Here is a 19,952-nt window from a genome sequence, read left to right as displayed (position 1 = left end):
GGTTTCCTGTGAGGGATTTGGGTGATGGAAACTTGCACAGCTGTTTACTGACAGTGGTAAGACTTCTGTCATCTTTGATCAGCATCAAATGTGCCTGGTAAATGTAAAAGTTCCCACAGGATGTGTGTGCTCATGAGAGAGACTCCTGAAATGTATATAAAACCTTCCCTTGCATGTATTGCAACAAGGTGACATGGCTTCTTGTTTGTTTTCTTTTCAGGGATACATTGATAGTCACATGTACCAACAGTGCCACGAGTATATTTGCAGGTTTTGTCATCTTCTCAGTTATTGGCTTCATGGCAAATGAACTCAAAGTGAATATTGAAGCTGTGGCAGACCAAGGTAGCGTACACTGCTGTTTTATTATTTAGGCACCTGATGGCACCTTCAGCTCTCTTATTAATGATGACTTTGACACTGGAGGTGGGAATAATGGCTTCAAAATGGATTGGGTTAGCAAACTAGCTGTAGGCATTTTTGTACTGGAAAAGGTAGACTGGGGAGCCAAGATATTACCTCAAGCCTCTTTTCAAGGCTCTTTGGAGGAAGGAAGCAAGCTGAGACTCATTTCAGATCTTTATGTAAATGACTCATGGGAGGTAGGGTGAAATGTTTCCTTCACATAGTAGAAGGGATTATTGGCCTTCTCATTTGTCTCTGCTACTGTTTGTCAAATCCTCTTCATGTTAAAAGTCGTCCCTGGTGCTGGGAATCTTGGATTGAGAGCATGGTGGGCTTTGCCTTGTGGAAAGTGGGACCACCATTGTGTGAGAGGTGGATTGAGCTTCTGAAAGTGGGAGCAAGGAGCTGCCTCCATGGGGAAGTAAAACATTTCTGAAGAACTGATTAGAAGGTCTTGATTAGTGAAGTGTGATGGTTACTAGTGGGTATCTGAAAAGTCTGAAATGGTAGAGCTGAATGTGAGCTAGAAGTGTGACTGATGGAGGCATTGGTGCTGTCGTGTTGATTTGGTATGATGCAGCAGGAGGTAGGAAGTGAAGAGTTTTTCTATGAGGATGGTTCCAGTGTTATCCCCCTCAATCCAGGACAGCACACAGATAGGGCATAGCAATCAAAACGACTTTCCGTAGTTTCCGTATGGTAATATTTGAAGGTCATTTTGGAAAAATCAGGCAGCACGGCTTCACTAAGGGGAAATCCTGCCTGACCAATTTTGTGGCCTTCTATGATGGGGCTACAGAACTGATGGACAGGGGTAGAGCAGTTGACATCATCTACCTGGACTTGTGCAAAGCCTTTGACACTGTCTGGCATGACATCCTTGTCTCTAAATTGGAGCAACATCAATTTGATAGGTGGACCACTCGGTGGATAAAGAACTGGCTGGATGGCCACACAAAAACAGTTGTGGTCAATGGCTCAATGTCCAGCTGGAGACCAGCAACGAGTGGTGTCCCTCAGGGATCAATGTTGGTCTTGTTCAACATCTTTGTTGGTGGCATGGACAGTGGGATTGAGTGTGCCCTCAGCAAGTTTGCTGATGACACCAAGCTGTGTGGTTCAGTTGATAGGCTGGAGGGAAGGAATGCCATCCAGAGGGACCTTGACACACTTGTGAGGTGGGCTGATGCCAAACTCATGAAGTTTAACCATGACAAGTGCAAGGTCCTACAGCTGGGTCGGAGCAATTCCAGGCACAGCTACAGGTTGGGCAGAGAAGAGATTCAGAGCAGCCCTGCGGAGAAGGACTTGGGGGTGTTGGTCAATGAGAAAATTAACATGAGCCGGCTTCAGTGTGAGCTTGCAGCCCAGAAAGCCAACCGTATATTGAGCTGCAACAAAAGGAGCGTGACCAGCAGGTCGAAGGAGGTGATCCTGCCCCTCTACTCTGCTCTCGTGAGACCTCACCTGGAGTATTGTGTGCAGTTCTGGTGTCTTCAACATAAAAAGGACATGGAACTGTTGGAACAAGTGCAGAGGAGGGCCATGAGGATGGTCAGGGAACTGGAGCACCTCCCGTATGAAGACAGGCTGAGGAAGTTGGTGGTGTTGAGCCTGGAGAAGAGAAGGCTGTGTGGAGACCTCATAGCAGCCTTCTAGTATCTGAAGGGGTGCTATAGAGATGCTGGGGAGGGACTCTTCATTAGGGACTGTAGTGACAGGACAAGGGGTAACGGGTTAAAACTTAACCAGGGGAAGTTTAGATTGGATATAAGGAAGAAGTTCTTTACTGTAAGGGTGGTGAGGCACTGGAGGGGGCTGGCCAGGGCAGTTGTGAATGCTCCATCCCTGGCAGTGTTCAAGGCCAGGTTGGACAGAGCCTTGGGTGGCATGGTTTCGTGTGAGGCATCCCTGCCCATGGCAGGGGGGTTGGAACTAGATGATCTTAAGGTCCTTTCCAACCCTAACTATTCTGTGATTCTATGATTCTAAGATATTAAGATTAATTTGCAATTGATGATGATGTGGGAGCTAACTGGAAAACAGACAACCTGAGCTGGGGACTCAGAAATCCTGTAGTTGTTGGAACAAGAGGTGTTGAAGCAGGCAACACGTTATTTTTTCTCAAAAAAAAATACTTTTTCTCAGAATGTTTCTAATTGTTCATTAGAAACCAGCTACTACAGCTGTCAAGAGGTGATCAGCAGAGGAAGGAAAAAGGTGTGGCTGCCAGTTAAGAAAATGAAAAGGCTTTTAGTTTCCTTTTGCTTATTTCTTCTCTTTAAATAGCAACATGGATAATCCCACAGAATTTGCATCTCAGATACAAATAAACATGCTGGTCACATGCAATTTCTGCAGCTCCTTTGGTCATGATGTGGCACCCCAGCAGCTGAGGTTATCAGAAACTCATGGGCTGCTGTTCAGTCACAGGGAGTCAACTTATCTGGGCTATGGAGCAGTTGAGATGTGCTAGGATGGACTGCTAATGGTGCTGTGGATTCAGCTGGAGGGTCTGAGAGAAGAAGTTTGTAAGATGGCCAGCTAGCGAATTATTCCTTGATAGGAAGTAGTAAGGGATACTGCAGTTGCAAGTTAATATGATATCAGTCCTGTCTGCAGTGCCTCATATCTTCTCTTTTGTCTGCCATTTGGCTAGGAGGAAACAGAAATGTTCCACTATTGCCCTAATTTTCTGGATGGATTAGACCATTTTGGTTGAAAGACTCTGTGTGAGGCTAAGTGTTTTAGGAGTAATATTTCTATTAATATTTTCAGTTTAGATTTTGCTTCCATCCTGAAACAAACAAATCCCAAACAAAACCAACCCCAGAATCTAAATCATACTGACTCGCTGAAATCATTTGTAATGAGTTAGGTCGTCATAGGATCATTATAGAATTCCAGACTGGTTTGAGTTGGAAGGGACGTTAGAGCTCACTCAGTTCCAATCTCCTGCCATGGGCAGGGACGCCTTCCACTAGACCAGGTTGCTCCAAGCCCTGTCCAGCCTGGCCTTGAACACTGCCAGGGATGGGGCAGCCACAGCTTCTCTGGGCAACCTGTGCCAGCGCCTCAGCACCCTCACAGGGAAGAACTTCTGCCTGAGATCTCATTTCAGTCTCCCGTCTGTCAGTTTAAAGCCATTCCTCCTTGTCTTGTCCCTGCCTGCCCTTGTAAAAGCCTCTCTCCAGGTTTCTTGTTACCCCCTTTAAGCACTGGAAGCTGCTCTAAGGTCTCCCTGGAGCCTTCTCTTCTCCAGGCTGAACAAGCCCAGCTCTCTCAGCCTGTCTCCTCAGGAAAGTCAAAGGAACTGTGCTTGAGTGAAGCTGAAGCTCCAGAGAGATGGGCAGAGAGGGGATGGACAGACATAGCTGTTGGGGATGGTGGAGGAAACTGGTTCAGCTGGTTCATCTCCTTGGCAATGGCATAATGCTTAGCGCAGGGGATCACAAACCCTCTTCTATTGAATGCGTGTTGGTGGCCTTTGGGTGAGAAATGAGTTGCAGGCTGGAGTGCTCTGTTTCCAGCTGTTCCAGCAGCTGTTCCAAGGGATGGGAAAAAAGCTGTCAGTAGGCTATCTTATTGCAGGGCTGTCAGTGCATTTGTAAAAGCCTGTTGAGGCCACTGAAAAATATTTCATGAGGGTGAGGCATTGAAAGAGGGAAGTACAGTAGGAAGAGAGCGAATAAACCACTTATCATGAAGAGAAAGGTAAGATAATCTAACTTTTTTTTCCTACTATCAATTTGATTGAGAACATAGAGCAGTTGAAAAATCTGAGTAATTTTAAATGAAAGTTCAAGGTCATTTAACTTTTTTAATTTCAACACATATCAAACCTTTGGAGTTTTCCTGGCTTTAATAGAATTTTAGGAAGAGTCCATACCCATCTAAGCCTCCAAATCTGGAGATGATGGGAGCCAGTCTCTCTGTGACTGTTTCCCTGTGGCTGGATGCTTCCAGCCATGGATATCTTGGAGAACTCCGAGGGGCCGAGATAGAGAGATGTGCAGTTTCATGTTCTGTAATTAAATTTTTCCTAAAACTGATTAATGGGAACTCATTATTCCAACACTTATTTAAGCTTCTACATGCAGGAAGCTAGCATAAACAGAGCCCTTATCCCTAATAGCCAAGAAGAAATCTTTAATCAAGAGATGAAAGAATGTGATTGTGAATACATAGTAGTTCTACACGCACGTTCTTATTCCAGAAGGCAATTTTTCTGCAGCACATTTTAAAGGCAGCGACACTTACTGAGTCATGTGCTGTGTTGTTTGGGGTTTTATTGTGTTAACAAATGTCTGCTGTTCAGAAGGAACCACCAAACACTTGATGAGTTGCCCGTGGAGATTTTTGACATGTACTGTAACTTTCTTGGTATGTGAGGAAGCAGCAGTTCTCTCTGAAACAGAAACAACATGGAGGATTGTAGGAAATGGGTTACAATAATCTAGGTTAGAAATGACCAGGACAGAGTGAGTTTGGAGTCCCTTCTCATGGCATGGGGGCATGGCACGAGTACAACTGGACTCTTGATTTGTATCTTGCCTGACAGCAAACATCCTTCAGTGTGTTCTAAGTGGGTGCTCCATTAGCTGGGATAAATAGGGAAGAAGTGCCATGTACTGTAACACTGCTACTACATTCCTGCAGCCTTTTCTCTCAGGCAAACCTAAGCAGCTTTGTAAAAACTTTTTTCTCACAGTCAATACAAATTATAGCCCAAGATATCAAACTGACAAAGAAAAGAAAATTCCTGGATAAGGTTTTAAAAGACCCATCTAATTTTTCCCATTGTGTGTTACTTCAGAATTTTTTGCGGATTTTTTTTAGATTCATGGTAGTGATTACTTTGTGTCTGGTGTCAGCAGCTCTGTGCATCTGTTCTGTTCTTTCCTTTTCATTTGACTGTGTGCTGATGAGTTAAAGAAGAGTATTTTGCCGAGGTGAGTATCTCCAGTGGGTACGCCTTCAGCACTGGAGTGTGGGAAAGCGCAGTGTTCAGGTATCTCGGTTCTGCTTGCCTAGAGCCACCGAGGGAGCTCTGCGCTGCAGTTGGCGCTGGCAGCGCGAGAGGACAGCGAGCGCTCGCCTCAGAGTCAGGGCCCAGTCTGGGAGCTCTGCTCTGGCTGCCCCAGAGGTGGCAGCGTCTGCACCCGCACAGAGCCGGTGAGTGCGGAGGCTGCAGCGCAGAGCTCGGGGTGTAGAGAGTGCCTGCACTGGTCTGGTGAGGTGAGGGTGCACAATGGGCAGGGCTGCACTCGGTGGAGGTCCTCCTGCAGCAGGGGCTGAGCTGCGGGACGCTGTCAATAGGCTGCAAGATGTCAGGGGGAAGCTGAGAGGAAGCAGGAATGCTTGTTCCGGGCCTGAACTGTGCAGGGGCTGCAAGCATCCACCATAGCTCATATAGAAAAAGAGGATGCTAATGCAGTAAGCTGGGAGCTAGTGATAAAAACCAAAACATCAAAAAATGGAGGAAGAGGATAATTAAAAGGAAGGGGCTTCCTCCTAAATCTGTTGTCCCCACCCAGAACCCCTTTGCAGCTCTGCAGGGGGCTAATGAGGAAACACCTTGCCACATGAACAACCTGCTGATGCAGGGGTAAAGAAGATCACTACTGGTGCTGCCAGGAAAAAGTGGTGGGTCATAGTGTTAGGGGACTCTACTTTAAAAGGAACAGAGGCACCCATCTGTCTCCCTGACCCAGTCTCAAGGGAAGCATGTTGCCTAGCAGAGGCTTGGATCAGGGATGTTGGAGAGAGGCTGCCTGCTCTAGTCTGACTAGTGGGACTGAAAAGTCCACTGACTATTAACCACTTCTTGTGGTTAATGTGGGTGCTAGTGATAGGTACAGCAGTAGCTCGGGAATAACTAAAGACTACAGAGCCCTGGGAAAGGTGATTAGAGGCCCTCGTGATCAGACGGCTAATCCTCCAGGTCAAAGGGGAGGACCCTGAAAAGACCAGGCAGATTTGGCAGGTTAATAAATGGTTAGAACAGTGGTGCCATAGTCAGGGGTTTGGGTATCTAGAACATGGGACTCAATTTAGGAGGCCAGGTCTACTGGAGGCGGGTGGAGCTGGTCTGGTAGGTTTGCCAGGCTGATCAAGGCAGTTTTAAACTAGATGTGTTGGGGGAGGGGGGCATCATTCCATCCCAGCACTCCCAGTCAGTTGCCAGCACCTGTAATATGTGCCTGGAGCAATGAAGAGCTACTTCAGCTGCTCCATGTAATGGGTCAGCTTCATTTGGAACTCTGCTCAGATGCCTCTCTACACATGCCTGTAGTATGAGGGATAAACAAGAGGAATTAGATAAGTGCACATACATATGGGGATATGACATTGTTGGGATTACAGAAACATTGTTGGGGTGTTGGAATGGAAGGTTATAAGCTCTTTAAGAAAGACAAGCCTGGCAGATGAGGAGGGGAAGTAGCTATTTATGTCAATGCTAGGCTGGAAAGTATGGAACTCTTCCTGGGGTTGGGTGAAGAGCCAACAGAGAGCTTGTGGGTTAGTGTCAAAGGGAGAACTCTGATGGGATCTGTCACAGGCCACCTGATCAGGAGGACTTTGTGGGTCAAGCACTCTATAGACAGATAGGAACAGCCTCATGCTTGCAGGCCCTTGTCCTCATGGGCGACTTCAACCTGATATCTGTTGGAGGGACGGTACAGCTCAGCACAAGTAATCCAGGAGGTTCCTTGGTTGTGTGGAAGACAACTTTCTCTTGCAAGTAACAGAGGAGCTGACAATGAGAGCTGCCATGCTTGACCTCGTGCTCACCAAAAGGGAGGGACTGGTTGGGAATGTGATACTCCAAGGCAGCCTTGGCTGCAGTGGTCATGAGATGGTTGAGTCTGAGATCCTCAGGACAGTGAGAAGAGCATGTAGCAAGCTCACTGCCCTGGACTTCTGCAGACTTTGGCCTCTTCAGGAACCTGCTCAGTAAGGTGCCATGGGATATAGCCTAGAGGGCAGGGGCAGCCAAAACTGTTGCTTGATATTCAAGGATCACCTGCTACAAGCTCAGGACAGTTGTGTCTTGACTAGAAGGAAATGCAGCAGGAGGGTAAGGAGGCCTCCATGGGTGGATGAGTTGCTGAGCAAACTTAGAGGGGGAAAAAAGAGGCTTAAAGAAGGTGGAAGTGAGGACAGGTGGCCTGGGAAGAATACAGGGATGTTGTCTGGGAAGCTAGCGACCAAGTTAGGAAAGCTAAGGCCCAGTTAGAACTGAGTCTGGCCAGGGGTATGAAAGATAGTAAGAAGGGCTTCTATAGGTATGTTGCAAACAAAAGACACACTAGGGCTCTTTCCAGAAGCTGTTGGGAGAACTGACTACCATGGATTTTGAGAAGGCTGAGGTTCTTAATGACTTCTCTGCCTCAGTTTTCACTGGCAAAGGCTCTGATCAGACCACCCAAGTCTTGGAAGGCAGACACAGGGACTGTGAGACTGAAGACCTTAGGACCACTGTAGGAGAGGATCTGGTTCGAGACCATCTTAAGAACCTGAATATACACAAGCCCATGGGACCTGATGAAATCCATCTGCGGGTCCTGAAGGAGCTGGCAAACGGGGTTGCTAAGCCACTGACCATCGTATTTGAAAAATCATGGCAGTCAGGTGAAGTTCCTGATGACTGGGAAAAGAGAAATATAACCCCTATTTTCAAGAAGGGGAAAACGGATGACCCGGAGAATTACAGACCTGTCAGTCTCACCTCTGTGCCTGGCAAAATCTTGGAGCAGATTCTCCTGGAAGGCATGCTAAGGCACATGAAAAACAACAAGGTGCTTGGTGACAGCCAGCATGGCTTCACTAAGGGGAAATCCTGCCTGACCAATTTGGTGGCCTTCTATGATGGGGCTACAGGACTGATGGACAGGGGTAGAGCAGTTGATGTCATCTACCTGGACTTGTGCAAAGCGTTTGACACTGTCCTGTATGACATCCTTGTCTCTAAATTGGAGAGACATCAGTTTGATAGATGGACCATTTGGTGGGTAAAGAACTGGCTGGATGGCCGCACACAAACAGTTGTGGTCAATGGCTCAATGTCCAATTGGAGACCAGTAACAAGTTATGCCCCTTGTTGGTGTTGGGACTGATTTCGTTCAACATCTTTGTTGGTGACACAGACAGTGGGATTGAGTGTGCTCTCAGCAAGTTTGCTGATGACTCCAAGCTGTGTGGTTTGGTTGATACGCTGGAGGGAAGGGAATGGGATCACAGGGACCTTGACACGCTTGTGAGGTGGGCCAATGCTAATATCATGAAGTTCGTGTGAAACGCAAAGTCCTACACCTGGTTTGGGGTGATCTTAAGCACAGCTACAGGTTGGGTAGAGAAGTGTTTCAGAGCAGCCCTGCGGAGAAGGACTTGGGAGTGTTAGTCAATGAGAAACTTAACATGAGCCAGCTTCAGTGTGTGCTTGCAGCCCAGAAAGTCAACCGTATCCTGGGCTGCATCAAAAGGAGCATGACCAGCAGGTCGAAGGAGGTGATCCTGCCCCTCTACTCTGCTCCACTCCAGTGAGACCCCACTTAGAGTATTGTGTACAGTTCTGGTGTCTTCAACATAAGAGGGATGTGGAGTTGTTGGAGCAAGACCAGAGGAGGGCCAAAAGGATGATCAGGGGTTGGAGTACATCCCTTATGGAGAGATTGAGAAAATGGGGTCTGTTCAGCCTGGAGAAGAGAAGCTGTGTGGAGACCTCATAGCAGCCTTCCAGTATCTGAAGGGGGCTTATAAGGATGCTGGAAGAGGGACTCTTCATCAAGGACTGTAGTGATAAGACAAGGGGGAATGGGTTTAAACCTAGAGAGGAAGTTCAGGTTAGATACTCTACTGTGAGGGTGATGACGCACTGAACAGGCTGCCCAAAGAAGCTGTAAACGCTCCATCCCTGGCAGTGTTCAAGGTCAGGTTGGACAGAGCCTTGGGCGACATGGACTAGTGTGAGGCATCCCTGCCCTTGGCAGGGGGGCTGGAACTGGATGATCTTGAAGTTCTTTCAACCCTAACTGTCCTATGACTGATTTTACTATTTTCTCTTCCGTTCCCTGTGGCCCTGAGGTGTGGGTGACTACTGTGCTGGTCTAAGGCTGGATTGCTAATAGGAAGGGACAGCAGCAAGAATTTGATCCCAGAGCAGGAAAGAAACACAGGTTCAGTACACAATTTTTGTTTGTTTTTCTATTTGGATCAGTATAGCAGTATACTGGTCACATATGTATTCTGGAGCTTGAAAAGCAGAAGTGTATGAGTGTTCTGAAACAGTCAAAACAGAAATCAATCATGGGAGGCTCAATCCTGTAATGGTTAAATCTTTCTGTGAATAGGAGAGACCAATCTGATCTTTTTTTACTTTTATCAAGGTAAGTAATAATGTACTAAACTGAAACATGACTCTTCATATCTCCCTCTTTTCTGTTTAGTCAGCATGCAAGATATCACAGCCTTTATTTTTCTCATTTCTAGGTCCTGGAATTGCTTTCGTGGTTTACCCAGAAGCCTTAACTCGGCTTCCCCTCTCACCATTCTGGGCTATAATATTCTTTTTGATGCTACTGACTCTTGGATTGGACACTATGGTAAACTGGTTTTGTTTTCCATTCTTCTTGTTTTTCCTATTTATTTGTTTGGAGGACCATGAGATTAATCACTGTTTTCCATATAGTCCGTGAACTGCTTTTCAAAAAGAGGAATGAAGTAAGGCCATCAATGCTGAATTAATTTGGGTGAAGCTTTGGCATTGACATCTGTGCATTTCACACCTAGGATTCAAAATGTTAAAATCTCATTTAAGCCAGCTGTACCACCTTGTGTACAATGAATCCTTTTGTGTTTCAGTTTGCCACTATTGAGACTATAGTGACTTCTGTTTCGGATGAGTTCCCCAAATACTTGCGTACACACAAGCCACTTTTCACTCTTGGGTGCTGCATCTCCTTTTTCATCATGGGATTTCCTATGATCACTCAGGTAATAATATTGTTTTTGAGTACCACTGTCTGTTCCCAGTTCCCCTCTGGTGGCCATGCTCTTCCTGCACAATTTGCAAAAGACAAAGCTGAATTCTGTTGAAGATTAAGCTGAACTCACTGGGTGAGTCTGAAAGCCTTTTTTTTTGTTATGGAGAAAAAGACTTTGCTGTTCAAATCTTTCTGTGAATCAGACTTCTATGATTTTCTCCAGCCAAACATCTCCAAAGCAGTAATGGAAATTAAGTATTCATTTAACTATAATCTTTGTATGTCACATAAACATGCACACCAGTTTTGGGTGCCTTCCCTCACAGATAAGATATATACTGATAGTCTTGGCAGACTGTGGAGTTAGTAATTAAATTCTCATCTACTGTTGATAGTCTTCAGTGTCTTTTGTCCACCAATTCCTCCAGCATTATAAACTTTCAGCAATTTTTAGAGGAGGTGCACAAAATCTATCTTGCTATTTCATTCATCACTCTTTCTTTATTTCTTTCCCCTCACCTCATCGCCTAGCAGGGCAGCTTTTCTGTTCTAAAGCCTAAGATGGATTCAGTCTTTTCCTCACTTGAATTATGCTGCTTATGCTGCTTAACTTGTGCCCTGAAGGAAGAAACTGTCATACAGATCTAGAGGGTCCAGTCAGTGTTTCTTGGAATAAAGCTCCTTATGTCCTGTTCCAATCCATTTTGCCAACCTACGCATCAGTTACAGTTGTCACACATGGACAGACACCAGCTATACGCCACTAATAATTGCTCTTCTCTTTCTTTAGGGTGGAATGTATATGTTACAGCTCGTGGACACTTATGCAGCTTCTTACTCTCTTGTCATCATTGCCATCTTTGAGCTGGTTGGAGTTTCCTATATATATGGTAAGAAAAAAAATACCGCTATTGGACAATCTATGTAACGTTTTAGCATATGAGCTTTTGTAACAAAAAGCCTTAGGATTCTGTTCTTTTTACTGGAAGCATAATGGGACTTCATTACTTTAGGATTCCTTTAAATACATGTACATAAAAGAATTTCATATGGTCTAAGGTCCTTTGCCCACCAATAGCTTAAAGCCAGTGCTTAGAGATGAGTGTAAGACTAGCCCAAGCATTTAGTGATGCTTTTCCATCAGCTTTTCACACTCCAAAGGTTTAGGGTCACAGATGTCCTAAGCCAGTGGTATCTTTGCATTTAACAACTTTTGAAGTATTTCTTTTCCATGTACACGTCCATTTTTCCCTTTAGCCTATCTATCTGTAGCACAGCATCAAGACTATGCAGCTATTCAGAGTATGCCCAGTGGCAGCATTAGTTATATTGATCGATGCTCACGTACATCAAATTATGAGGAAGATCCTCAGCTAGTATAAAGCAGTGCCATTACTGATGCTACTGTAGCTACATCAGTTGATACCAAATGGTGATTTGCTCCCAAACTTGACCTGCTTTCAGGAGATTGATTCTTGGAACTGTGTGATCTCAGATGGTTGTAATAGGAAATGTGAAGGTCTCCCTACGTAACAGATGAGGAATTTATATCTGGAGTGTGGTGGTGCCACTTAAGACTTGTCTTCAAAAGCAAAGGGAGATTTGAATGGCAGTGTTAAAGGCAACAAAGATAAGGCCATTAAAATGGCCAGGAATGAATTATATCTTTTGTATCAGCTAGGCATAAACAATCCCAAGATATTCTGTTGAAGGTGCATATATGGCGTCATGATATTAGGCTCTAGTCCTGTGCACTAGATACTTAGATTTACCTATGTTATGGAGTCCACTCTGTAATGTAAGTGCATTAAAAATCATACATGCTTCAAAACATGAAGAATTTCTTGCTCTTGCTTGAGAAACGAATGTTATAGACAGGACAGGGAATCAGCCCCTCCTTGTTTTCTCCAATTTCATGGAAATACAGCAGTGTATTTTATCTCTGCTGCCACCCAATCCAGTGGGCAGGCCTCAATGGTTGTAAGCTAGGGAGGAAATATTACATAATACAATGGAAAAAGTCAAAACACCAAGAGAAAACTTGATTTAGAGCAGTCATGTTTTGGTTGATCAAAATAATTGTTGCGTTTTATGTCCCTGAAATGTAAGTATTAGAGTGGGTTTAGAAGTGTCACCTCTTTGAGTGAAATGATATTCATAACTTGGATCAGCTTTACATTCAACCTGTCTTCTCAAAGGACCTGAGTCCCGCTTTGATATATTTCCTAAAGTGGAGTCAAGATTTTGGGGATTATTTAGCAGAACTCCTGGTTTGAAGATCAGTGCTGGCAAGTTGTGCCATTGCTCTGTGCTGTGGTTTCCATGAAGGTATGCAAGGTTTGCCCATTCCTTCCCCCCAGGTAGCACCAGGTTTAGCATTTACCCATTCCTGTGGAAAACATCACTGGGTATGTGCCATCTGAGTCATTAGTGTCTGGTTATCGTAGTTCCCAATTAATCACAGAATGGTTTGAGTTTGAAAGGATCTTAAAGCTCATCCAGTTCCAACCCTCTGCCACGAAGGGGGACACCTTTGACTAGACTGGGTTTCTCTGAGCCCTATCCAACCTGGCCTGGAACACTATGAGGGATGGGGCAGCCACAGCTTCTCTGGGCAGCCTGTGCCAGTGCCTCACCACCCGCACAGGGGAGAACTTCTGCCTAAAGTCTAACCTGAACTTCCCCTTTTTAAGTTTAATCCCATTATCCCTTGTCCTATTGCTACAGTCCCTGACAAAAAGTCCCTCTCCAATTCCCAGCCTTCTTAAAATCAGTATGATTCCATAAAAGATGGTGAGTAGGAATGCTTAAGAAAAGTCTAAGGGTTTCTTGTCACTTTTCCTTGCCAGCAGTATCTACAGCATCACCTGGTCTGTGCCAAAAAGATTGCCCTCTTTACAGCCATTACCGTTGGTGTGCAAGATAAAAGGAGCAAATGGCTCTGTTCCTCCTCTGAACGCTGTGTGGCAGAAGCACTACAAACCTGCATTTGTGGAACATCTTACTCGGCTTCTAAGAAAAATTGCTCTGGCTCATGCCTGCTTTGCCCCCAAAATATCAGTATCCCTTAAAGCACTAATTTTTATGAAAACCATAAAATAATACAGAAGCAGCTGTAGCACTGCAAAGGAAGGGCTTGAATAGCCGAGAAGGGTTTTTCTTTGTTGTTTTTTTTTTTTTTAAATTATTTTTTTAATAGTTAGATACAACTTTGATGCAATCAGATTTGGAAAAGACTTGAGAAATTACAAATCATTCTTTCCATGCTTCCTGAACCAACTGATTGTTGATCAACAGATGTTAGTAAAGTCTTTGCTGTAAACTATTCCCAAGATTATTCCCTACAATTAACCTTTTGCTAGACTACAGTGCTTTCAGTCTTACACAAAGAAGGCAAGATTTACTTTACAATCAATATCTGCTGGAGTAATATATCATAGCTACTTCTACTGCATTAAAGTTCCATTATAAAGACTGTTAATAGGAATACAGCTTGTACATTTGTGATTTTCATGTTGCAAATACAAGTGAAGCTGCTGTTCTTGTTACATTCCTTCAAGCAGTGCTTAAAATGGGCATAATGTATTTTCAAGCTCTGGCAATTCCTGTTTTACACTCCACTGACACCTTTCTTTTTGTACTTGTACTCTTCATGGCCAGTAGGTTGGCACAATAGCAGCAGGTGCTTTTATGAAGAAATAAATCTGTCTTTAATCCTTGTTACATGTTCTGCTTGCTGAGCTTGTTGAGATTTTGAAATTCAAGAGAGGCATGCTTGTTTATTTTCTCGTTATCACTTATTTTTCAGGAGAGTCAGAGCTACATAATTCAGTCCAATAATTTTTATTTCATATGCTGGTATAGTAATGTTTAGATAATGATGCATGATTGGTGAAGAATAGCTTAGAGCTGTGGGACTAATTTAATCATCAGCTTAATTTCCATCATTGCATTTTGAAATGTGAAATTTGGAAACTGAAAACATGTTATCTCAACTTTGCTGATGCTCCTTCTTGATTCTTTTTTGACAGTCTGTTGTGGGAAGGTTCATTGTCAGTGAGTGGTAACTGCTGCAGAGTATTTGTAGGAAGTGTCAGTAATTTTGAACACTTCACCTGTAGCAGAATACTGAAGTAGTTGTCTGCCTAGTGTTTGCATTCCCCTTTTTAATGGATTTTCTCTCTGCAAGCACTTGTGAATGCATCATCCTGCTTCAGAGAGTGAAAATTGAGAAGCATAAGATCTTTATTGTTTATTTCCCAAAGTTATTCAGCAGGCCTGACTGATCTGAGAGGGAGAATGAATATACCAAGATTTAATTTGCATTCTCTTAACTAAAGCATTCTTTGCATTTTTCTGTGCAACTTGAAGAACCTGTTTTCAGTCTTTCACTGGGAAAGAGATGAGTATGGTGTAATCCCTGTATCTGCTTATATGCATCCGACTGTCAGTGTCGGAAGCACCTTTAGCTGTGATTATCGACTGATGATTCCAAGAAGGAACTACATTTTTTAATTGGATTGAAAACAAATGCGTGCAGATTTGCATGAAGACTGCATGAATCTTGGAGACAGAGGCTCTTGATAGCTATCTGGTTAGGTCTACCTCCTTTGCTGAACTAGAGGCACTCGGGTGAGCTTTATACTCATGGAAAGACCCTTCAGCCCATCCCTTGCACTGCTGCAATTAGTTTCAAATTAGTTTTGTTCCCACCACAGTGCACTGCAGGGATGATTGCTGTGTGAGCATCTCCCATTTTCTTCTCTATTTCTTATCATAACACAGTTCTTGAGCTTTTCTCTGACATACTATCTGCCTGAGCTGGGTTACTCTGTGCTTCCCCTCTGCCCTAGCTCCATCCAGCCCTGCTGCTTTCTTAGAGGTGCAGCAGAAGATGCTGAATAATGAAACACTGCCCTATTTTACCTCCTTAATTTTTGGAACAGTCATGTGGATAGATTTATTTCTCCTTCATATCAACAGAAAGGCTTCTAAAATTAGGTGGATCAAACTTGGGGATTATCCCTTCTTTGGCAGCTGCAGTGGTTGGCTCTAAGGGAAATAAGAATGTCAAGCAAGCAGTTTATTACTTATGTTCCAAGTATTTCTTCCCTTACTCTGTGACTTCTCTCCATTGTTTAAGCTCCATCCCTCTGCCCACATCATAAAGGACTAAATGCTGTAGAATAATGTCGTGTGAACCTTAAATGACAGAGATGGTCACCTGCTTTATCAAATAAAACGTCATAAATTTGAAATGTTTGTGTGAGAAATGAGCTCGGCCTTGGACCCCAGACCTCTTTTCTTGTCATCACTAGAAAAGCTGGAATAAATTTAAATTTTGTTTTTACTACTTTTGGGTAAATTATTAATAGCTGCAGTGAGCAGGGGCCATTCACCTAAACAGTTCTGCAGACCAAGGCTGAAAGGCAGGAGATAGCTGCAGAGGGGGCTGAAATACCATTTTTCAATCTTGCCTGTTTTATTAACTCAAGTAATTTTATAGCTGAAATCATTACAGTAATCTGAAGAATTAACCAGTCGATCTGTTCAAAGAGCATTGAATAGAATTTAAAATATTTATAGGTGCTCCCTAGTCATTCCAAGTATTGCTTACATATCAGTTGAAAAGTAATAGGATGTTCTCAGTTTCAGTGTGAAGTGACACAGTTCTACCCCAGCCATATCATAGGTATAGAGAAGCTCAGATATTGTCTATGCTGAAACAGGTATATAGATATTAATAAGGTTCATCTTCACATTGAAATATAGTAAGTATACACATAAAACCACATATACTCTGAAAGCCAGAGAGGAGCTTTTGACAGGGGCCTGTAGGGACAGGATAAGGGGGAATGGTTTTAACCTGACAGAGGGCAGACTGAAATGAGATCTTAGGCAGAAATTCTTCCCTGTGAGGGTGGTGAGGCACTGGCACAGGTTGCCCAGAGAAGCTGTGGCTGCCCCATCCCTGGCAGTGGTCCAGGCCAGGTTGGACGTGGCTTGGAGCAGCCTGGTCTAGTGGAAGGTGTCCCCCTTCGTGGCAGGGGGTTGGAACTGGATGAACTTTAAGGTCCCTTCCAACTCAAACCATTCTATCGTTCTGTGATCCTATAACTGCAGCTAACCAGTCTGTACTATTAACACTTCAACCCAAATCATACTGAATGCTTAATCTCTGTGTAAAAGCTCAGTTTTGCTTTAATCCTTAAAAAATTAAATATTTTATTGGAATGGTTCCCACTGTAATAGTCTCATATTTTACTGTGTGGTAGATCCTCCACTGAAGTTTTCAACCAACAAGTCAGGTTTTTTTTGTAATTAGATATGAGAGAGGCCACCAGAGCCTCCTAGCAAATTCCAGCTGGTTTCTTTCACACCTAATTGTGTGCATGTTTGCTATTCATAGGATTACAAAGATTTTGTGAAGATATAGAAATGATGATTGGATTTAAGCCAAGCAAATTCTGGAGAGTCTGTTGGGCATTTGTGACCCCAACTATTTTAACAGTAAGTAAAAGGTTTATTTAATGTCTTCTCCAAAGAGCTTTGTTCTTTCTTCCTCTTTCCTATGGCTTCTTAAGGGTGGTAATTACATCTTGGGTGCAGATACCTAGCCATACACGTATGTGTGTGCATATGTTCTTGCATGTGTGTGTAGTAAATGAGACAGAGCAGAAGTGATGGTGTTTTTGGTGGAGAGGGGTGGTGAGTATCCTCATGCTGCTATGGCAGCCTTACCCCATGTGTGCAAAGTGCTGTGCTAGCGATGACCACTGAATGCATGTGTGTGCATGTAAAATATATGTATGTATGTATGTATACACGTAGCATGGGAATGGAAGTGACACAATCTCTGTTCCGTTCTCAGGATAAGATAGAGAAAAAGCACATTATTGAGTCCTAAACTGATCTGGGAGGCATCCTTTGGGAAGGCTTATGTGGAAATCTGAGTGACAAAGTTTTAGCTGCAAAGCTGGAGATATTTTTACAAAGATCAATACAGTTATATTTGAAATAACAAATTGAAATCCCTTGAGTTTCTCTAAAAAAAGAAAAGAAAGAAAAAAGAGGAAAAAAGGCTTGCTCAGCAAGGGGAAGAGAAGAGTCCGGGGAGACCTCAGGAAGCTTCCAGTGCCTAAAGGGGCTGACAAGAAATCTGGAGAGGGGCTTATAGAATCATATAACAGTTTGGGCTGGAAGGGACCTTCAGAGGTCGTCTAGTCCAACATCCCTGCAATGAGCAAAGACATTTTCAACTAGATCAGAACCACATCCAGCCTGTCCTTGAATGTCTCCAGGGATGGCGCTTCCACCACCTCTCTGGGTAATCTGTACCAGTGTTTTACTACCCTCATTGTAAAGAATTTTTATCTCGCATCCAGACTGAATGATTTTAAACCAATCACCCTTTATCCTGTTGCAACACACCCTGTTAAAAAGTCTCTCCCCATCCTTCTTATAGGCCCCTTTTAAGAACTAAAAGGCTGCAGTAAGATCTCCCAGAGTCTTCTCCAGGCTGAACAAGCCCAGCTTTCTCACCTGTCTCCACAGTAGAGGTACTTCAGTGTCTTTGTGGCTTCCTCTGGTCACTCTCCAACAAGTCATTGTCTTTGCTATATTGAGGACTCCAGAGCTGGTCAAAGGGCTCTTTTTAAAAGGGCCTGTAGGGACAGGCTAAGGGGGAACGGCTTTAACCTGACAGAAGGGAGATTGAGATGAGCCCTTAGGAAGAAGCTCTTCCCTGTGAGGGTGCTGAGGCGCTGGCACAGGCTGCCCAGAGAAGCTGTGGCTGCCCCATCCCTGGCAGTGTTCAAGGCCAGGTTGGACGTGGCTTGGAGCAACCTGGTCTAGTGGAAGGTGTCCCCGCCGATGGCAGGAGATGGGAACAGTGAGCTCTAAGGTCCCTTCCAACTCAAACCAGCCTGGGATCTCTTACAACCGATATTTCCAAGTTGCGCCAGCAGGTGGCGCTGCAGGACAGAGGCTGCCTGCGCTCCGCGGGGTGGGGGAGCGGCATCGACCTGCCCGGGCTCCAGCGTGGGAAAAACCGGGTTTAGACTTAAAGCAGATTGTATTCTGTTTATTTGCGAGGTTTTCTTTTTCTTTTCTTTCTATTTGAACCCCAAACGCTGACGTGATGCTGTAGTCCGAGTGCAGATCCTCTAGTTAACCGAAGAGGGGGCACATGCTCCATGTTACTATTTTGTTTGTTTTTTCAAGTCCAAGCATCAAAGTAAAACTGTATCTGCCTTTACTGTCTAGCTCTCTAACACCACGTTAACCTCAATTCGTATATAGTCTCTAATTGTGTATCAGTTTTGGGTACAAGAATGAAATCATTCTTTAAGCCATTTCAAAAGCCTTTGGCTTGATAAGTCTCTGTGCTGTCTTTCACCAGTATTTGAAATTTAAGAGCACAGACTACAGTTTGAAAGCCCCGATGCATGGACCCAATGTGCAACAAGATTATTCATAGAATCACAGAATGGTTTGAGTTGGAAGGGACCTCAAAGCTCATCCAGTTCCAACCCCCTGCCATGGGCAGGGACACCTTCCACTAGACCAGATTGCTCCAAGCCCCATCCAACCTGGCCTTGAACACTGCCAGGCATGGGGCAGCCACAGCTTCTCTGGGCAACCTGTGCCAGCACCTCACCACTCTCACAGGGAAGAACTTCTGCCTAAGACCTTATCTCAATCTCCCCTCTGTCAGGTTAAAGCCATTCCCCCTTATCCTGTCCCTACAGGCCCTTGTCCAAAGCCCCTCTCCAGGTTTCTTGTAGCTCCTTGAGGCACTGGATGCTGCTCTAAGGTCTTCCCGGAGCCTTCTTTTTTCCAGACTGAATAACTCCAACTCTTAAGTATTTGTGTAGGGTTTTAAAACCTCATCATTTCACAGCAGTACTAAATAGTTCCCACAAGTGTTCATAGATGGTTAGGTGCAAGAGAGAAAAAGCTATGGTTTCAAAATACATGTATTTTCAGAAATCCTAGGAAGTGTGGTGTTGGCTGAGTGGTGTGAGGAAGCAAAGCAGTGATGCTCTACTCCTCTGGTGTCACTTCTTCTAGAGAAGTTGTGCTTTGACTAACTTGTTGGCATTGATAATTCACAAATGAAGGTTGTTTTTTTATCTGAAAACTGGAAAATGTTTAGTTTTTTCAGACAGGGATTTATGTGTGAAAGGACTAGTGAGTTTTGGTGAGCTGAACAAAATCCTGAGTTACAAGGAAAAGACATTTTCTATGGTGAGAACAATTTCTCCAATGGGTATGATGAAGATGGACTTTCCCACATAGTTTTTCTTTACCAGTTGTCCTTACTGAAGTGTAGTTTTACTATGCATGAAAACCAGGTAGATCTATCTTACCTAGGTAGTGGCAACTGGTGTTTGATGTGGCAATATACAGGTGGAGTTTGTAAATCCCTTTTTGAATGTTTGAAGACATAGCCCAGCTTAATCTATATTTATTAGGATAAGGCAATGTCTATTCTTGTTGTGAGGGCAGTGTTAAAACTGCATGTACACATGGGTTTTGTAATCTGCTTTGCTTCCAATG

The 19,952-nt window shown here is 44.0% G+C and overlaps 1 protein-coding gene across 2 annotated transcripts in view; it reads left to right on the top strand.

The window, feature by feature from the left end:
- The window catches only part of SLC6A5 (solute carrier family 6 member 5), a 37,836-nt gene that overhangs the window by 11,826 nt on the left and 6,058 nt on the right, over positions 1–19,952 (top strand). For both annotated transcript variants that reach the window (XM_057414398.1, XM_057414396.1), the window contains exons 9-13: positions 221–345; positions 9,898–10,010; positions 10,270–10,401; positions 11,182–11,281; positions 16,801–16,901. In XM_057414398.1, the coding sequence (XP_057270381.1) occupies positions 221–345; positions 9,898–10,010; positions 10,270–10,401; positions 11,182–11,281; positions 16,801–16,901 (571 nt within the window). The remainder of the gene's footprint in view (positions 1–220; positions 346–9,897; positions 10,011–10,269; positions 10,402–11,181; positions 11,282–16,800; positions 16,902–19,952) is intronic.

This window comes from Pezoporus wallicus, unplaced genomic scaffold, assembly GCF_028554395.1.
Source record: "Pezoporus wallicus isolate ANWC-B61680 ecotype Strahan unplaced genomic scaffold, APGP_CSIRO_Pwel_v1 contig_5967, whole genome shotgun sequence".
In the NCBI taxonomy this organism is placed as follows: Eukaryota; Metazoa; Chordata; class Aves; order Psittaciformes; family Psittacidae; genus Pezoporus; species Pezoporus wallicus.
Note: the sequence above shows the minus strand (reverse complement) of the source record. Positions and strands in the feature narration are given on the sequence as shown.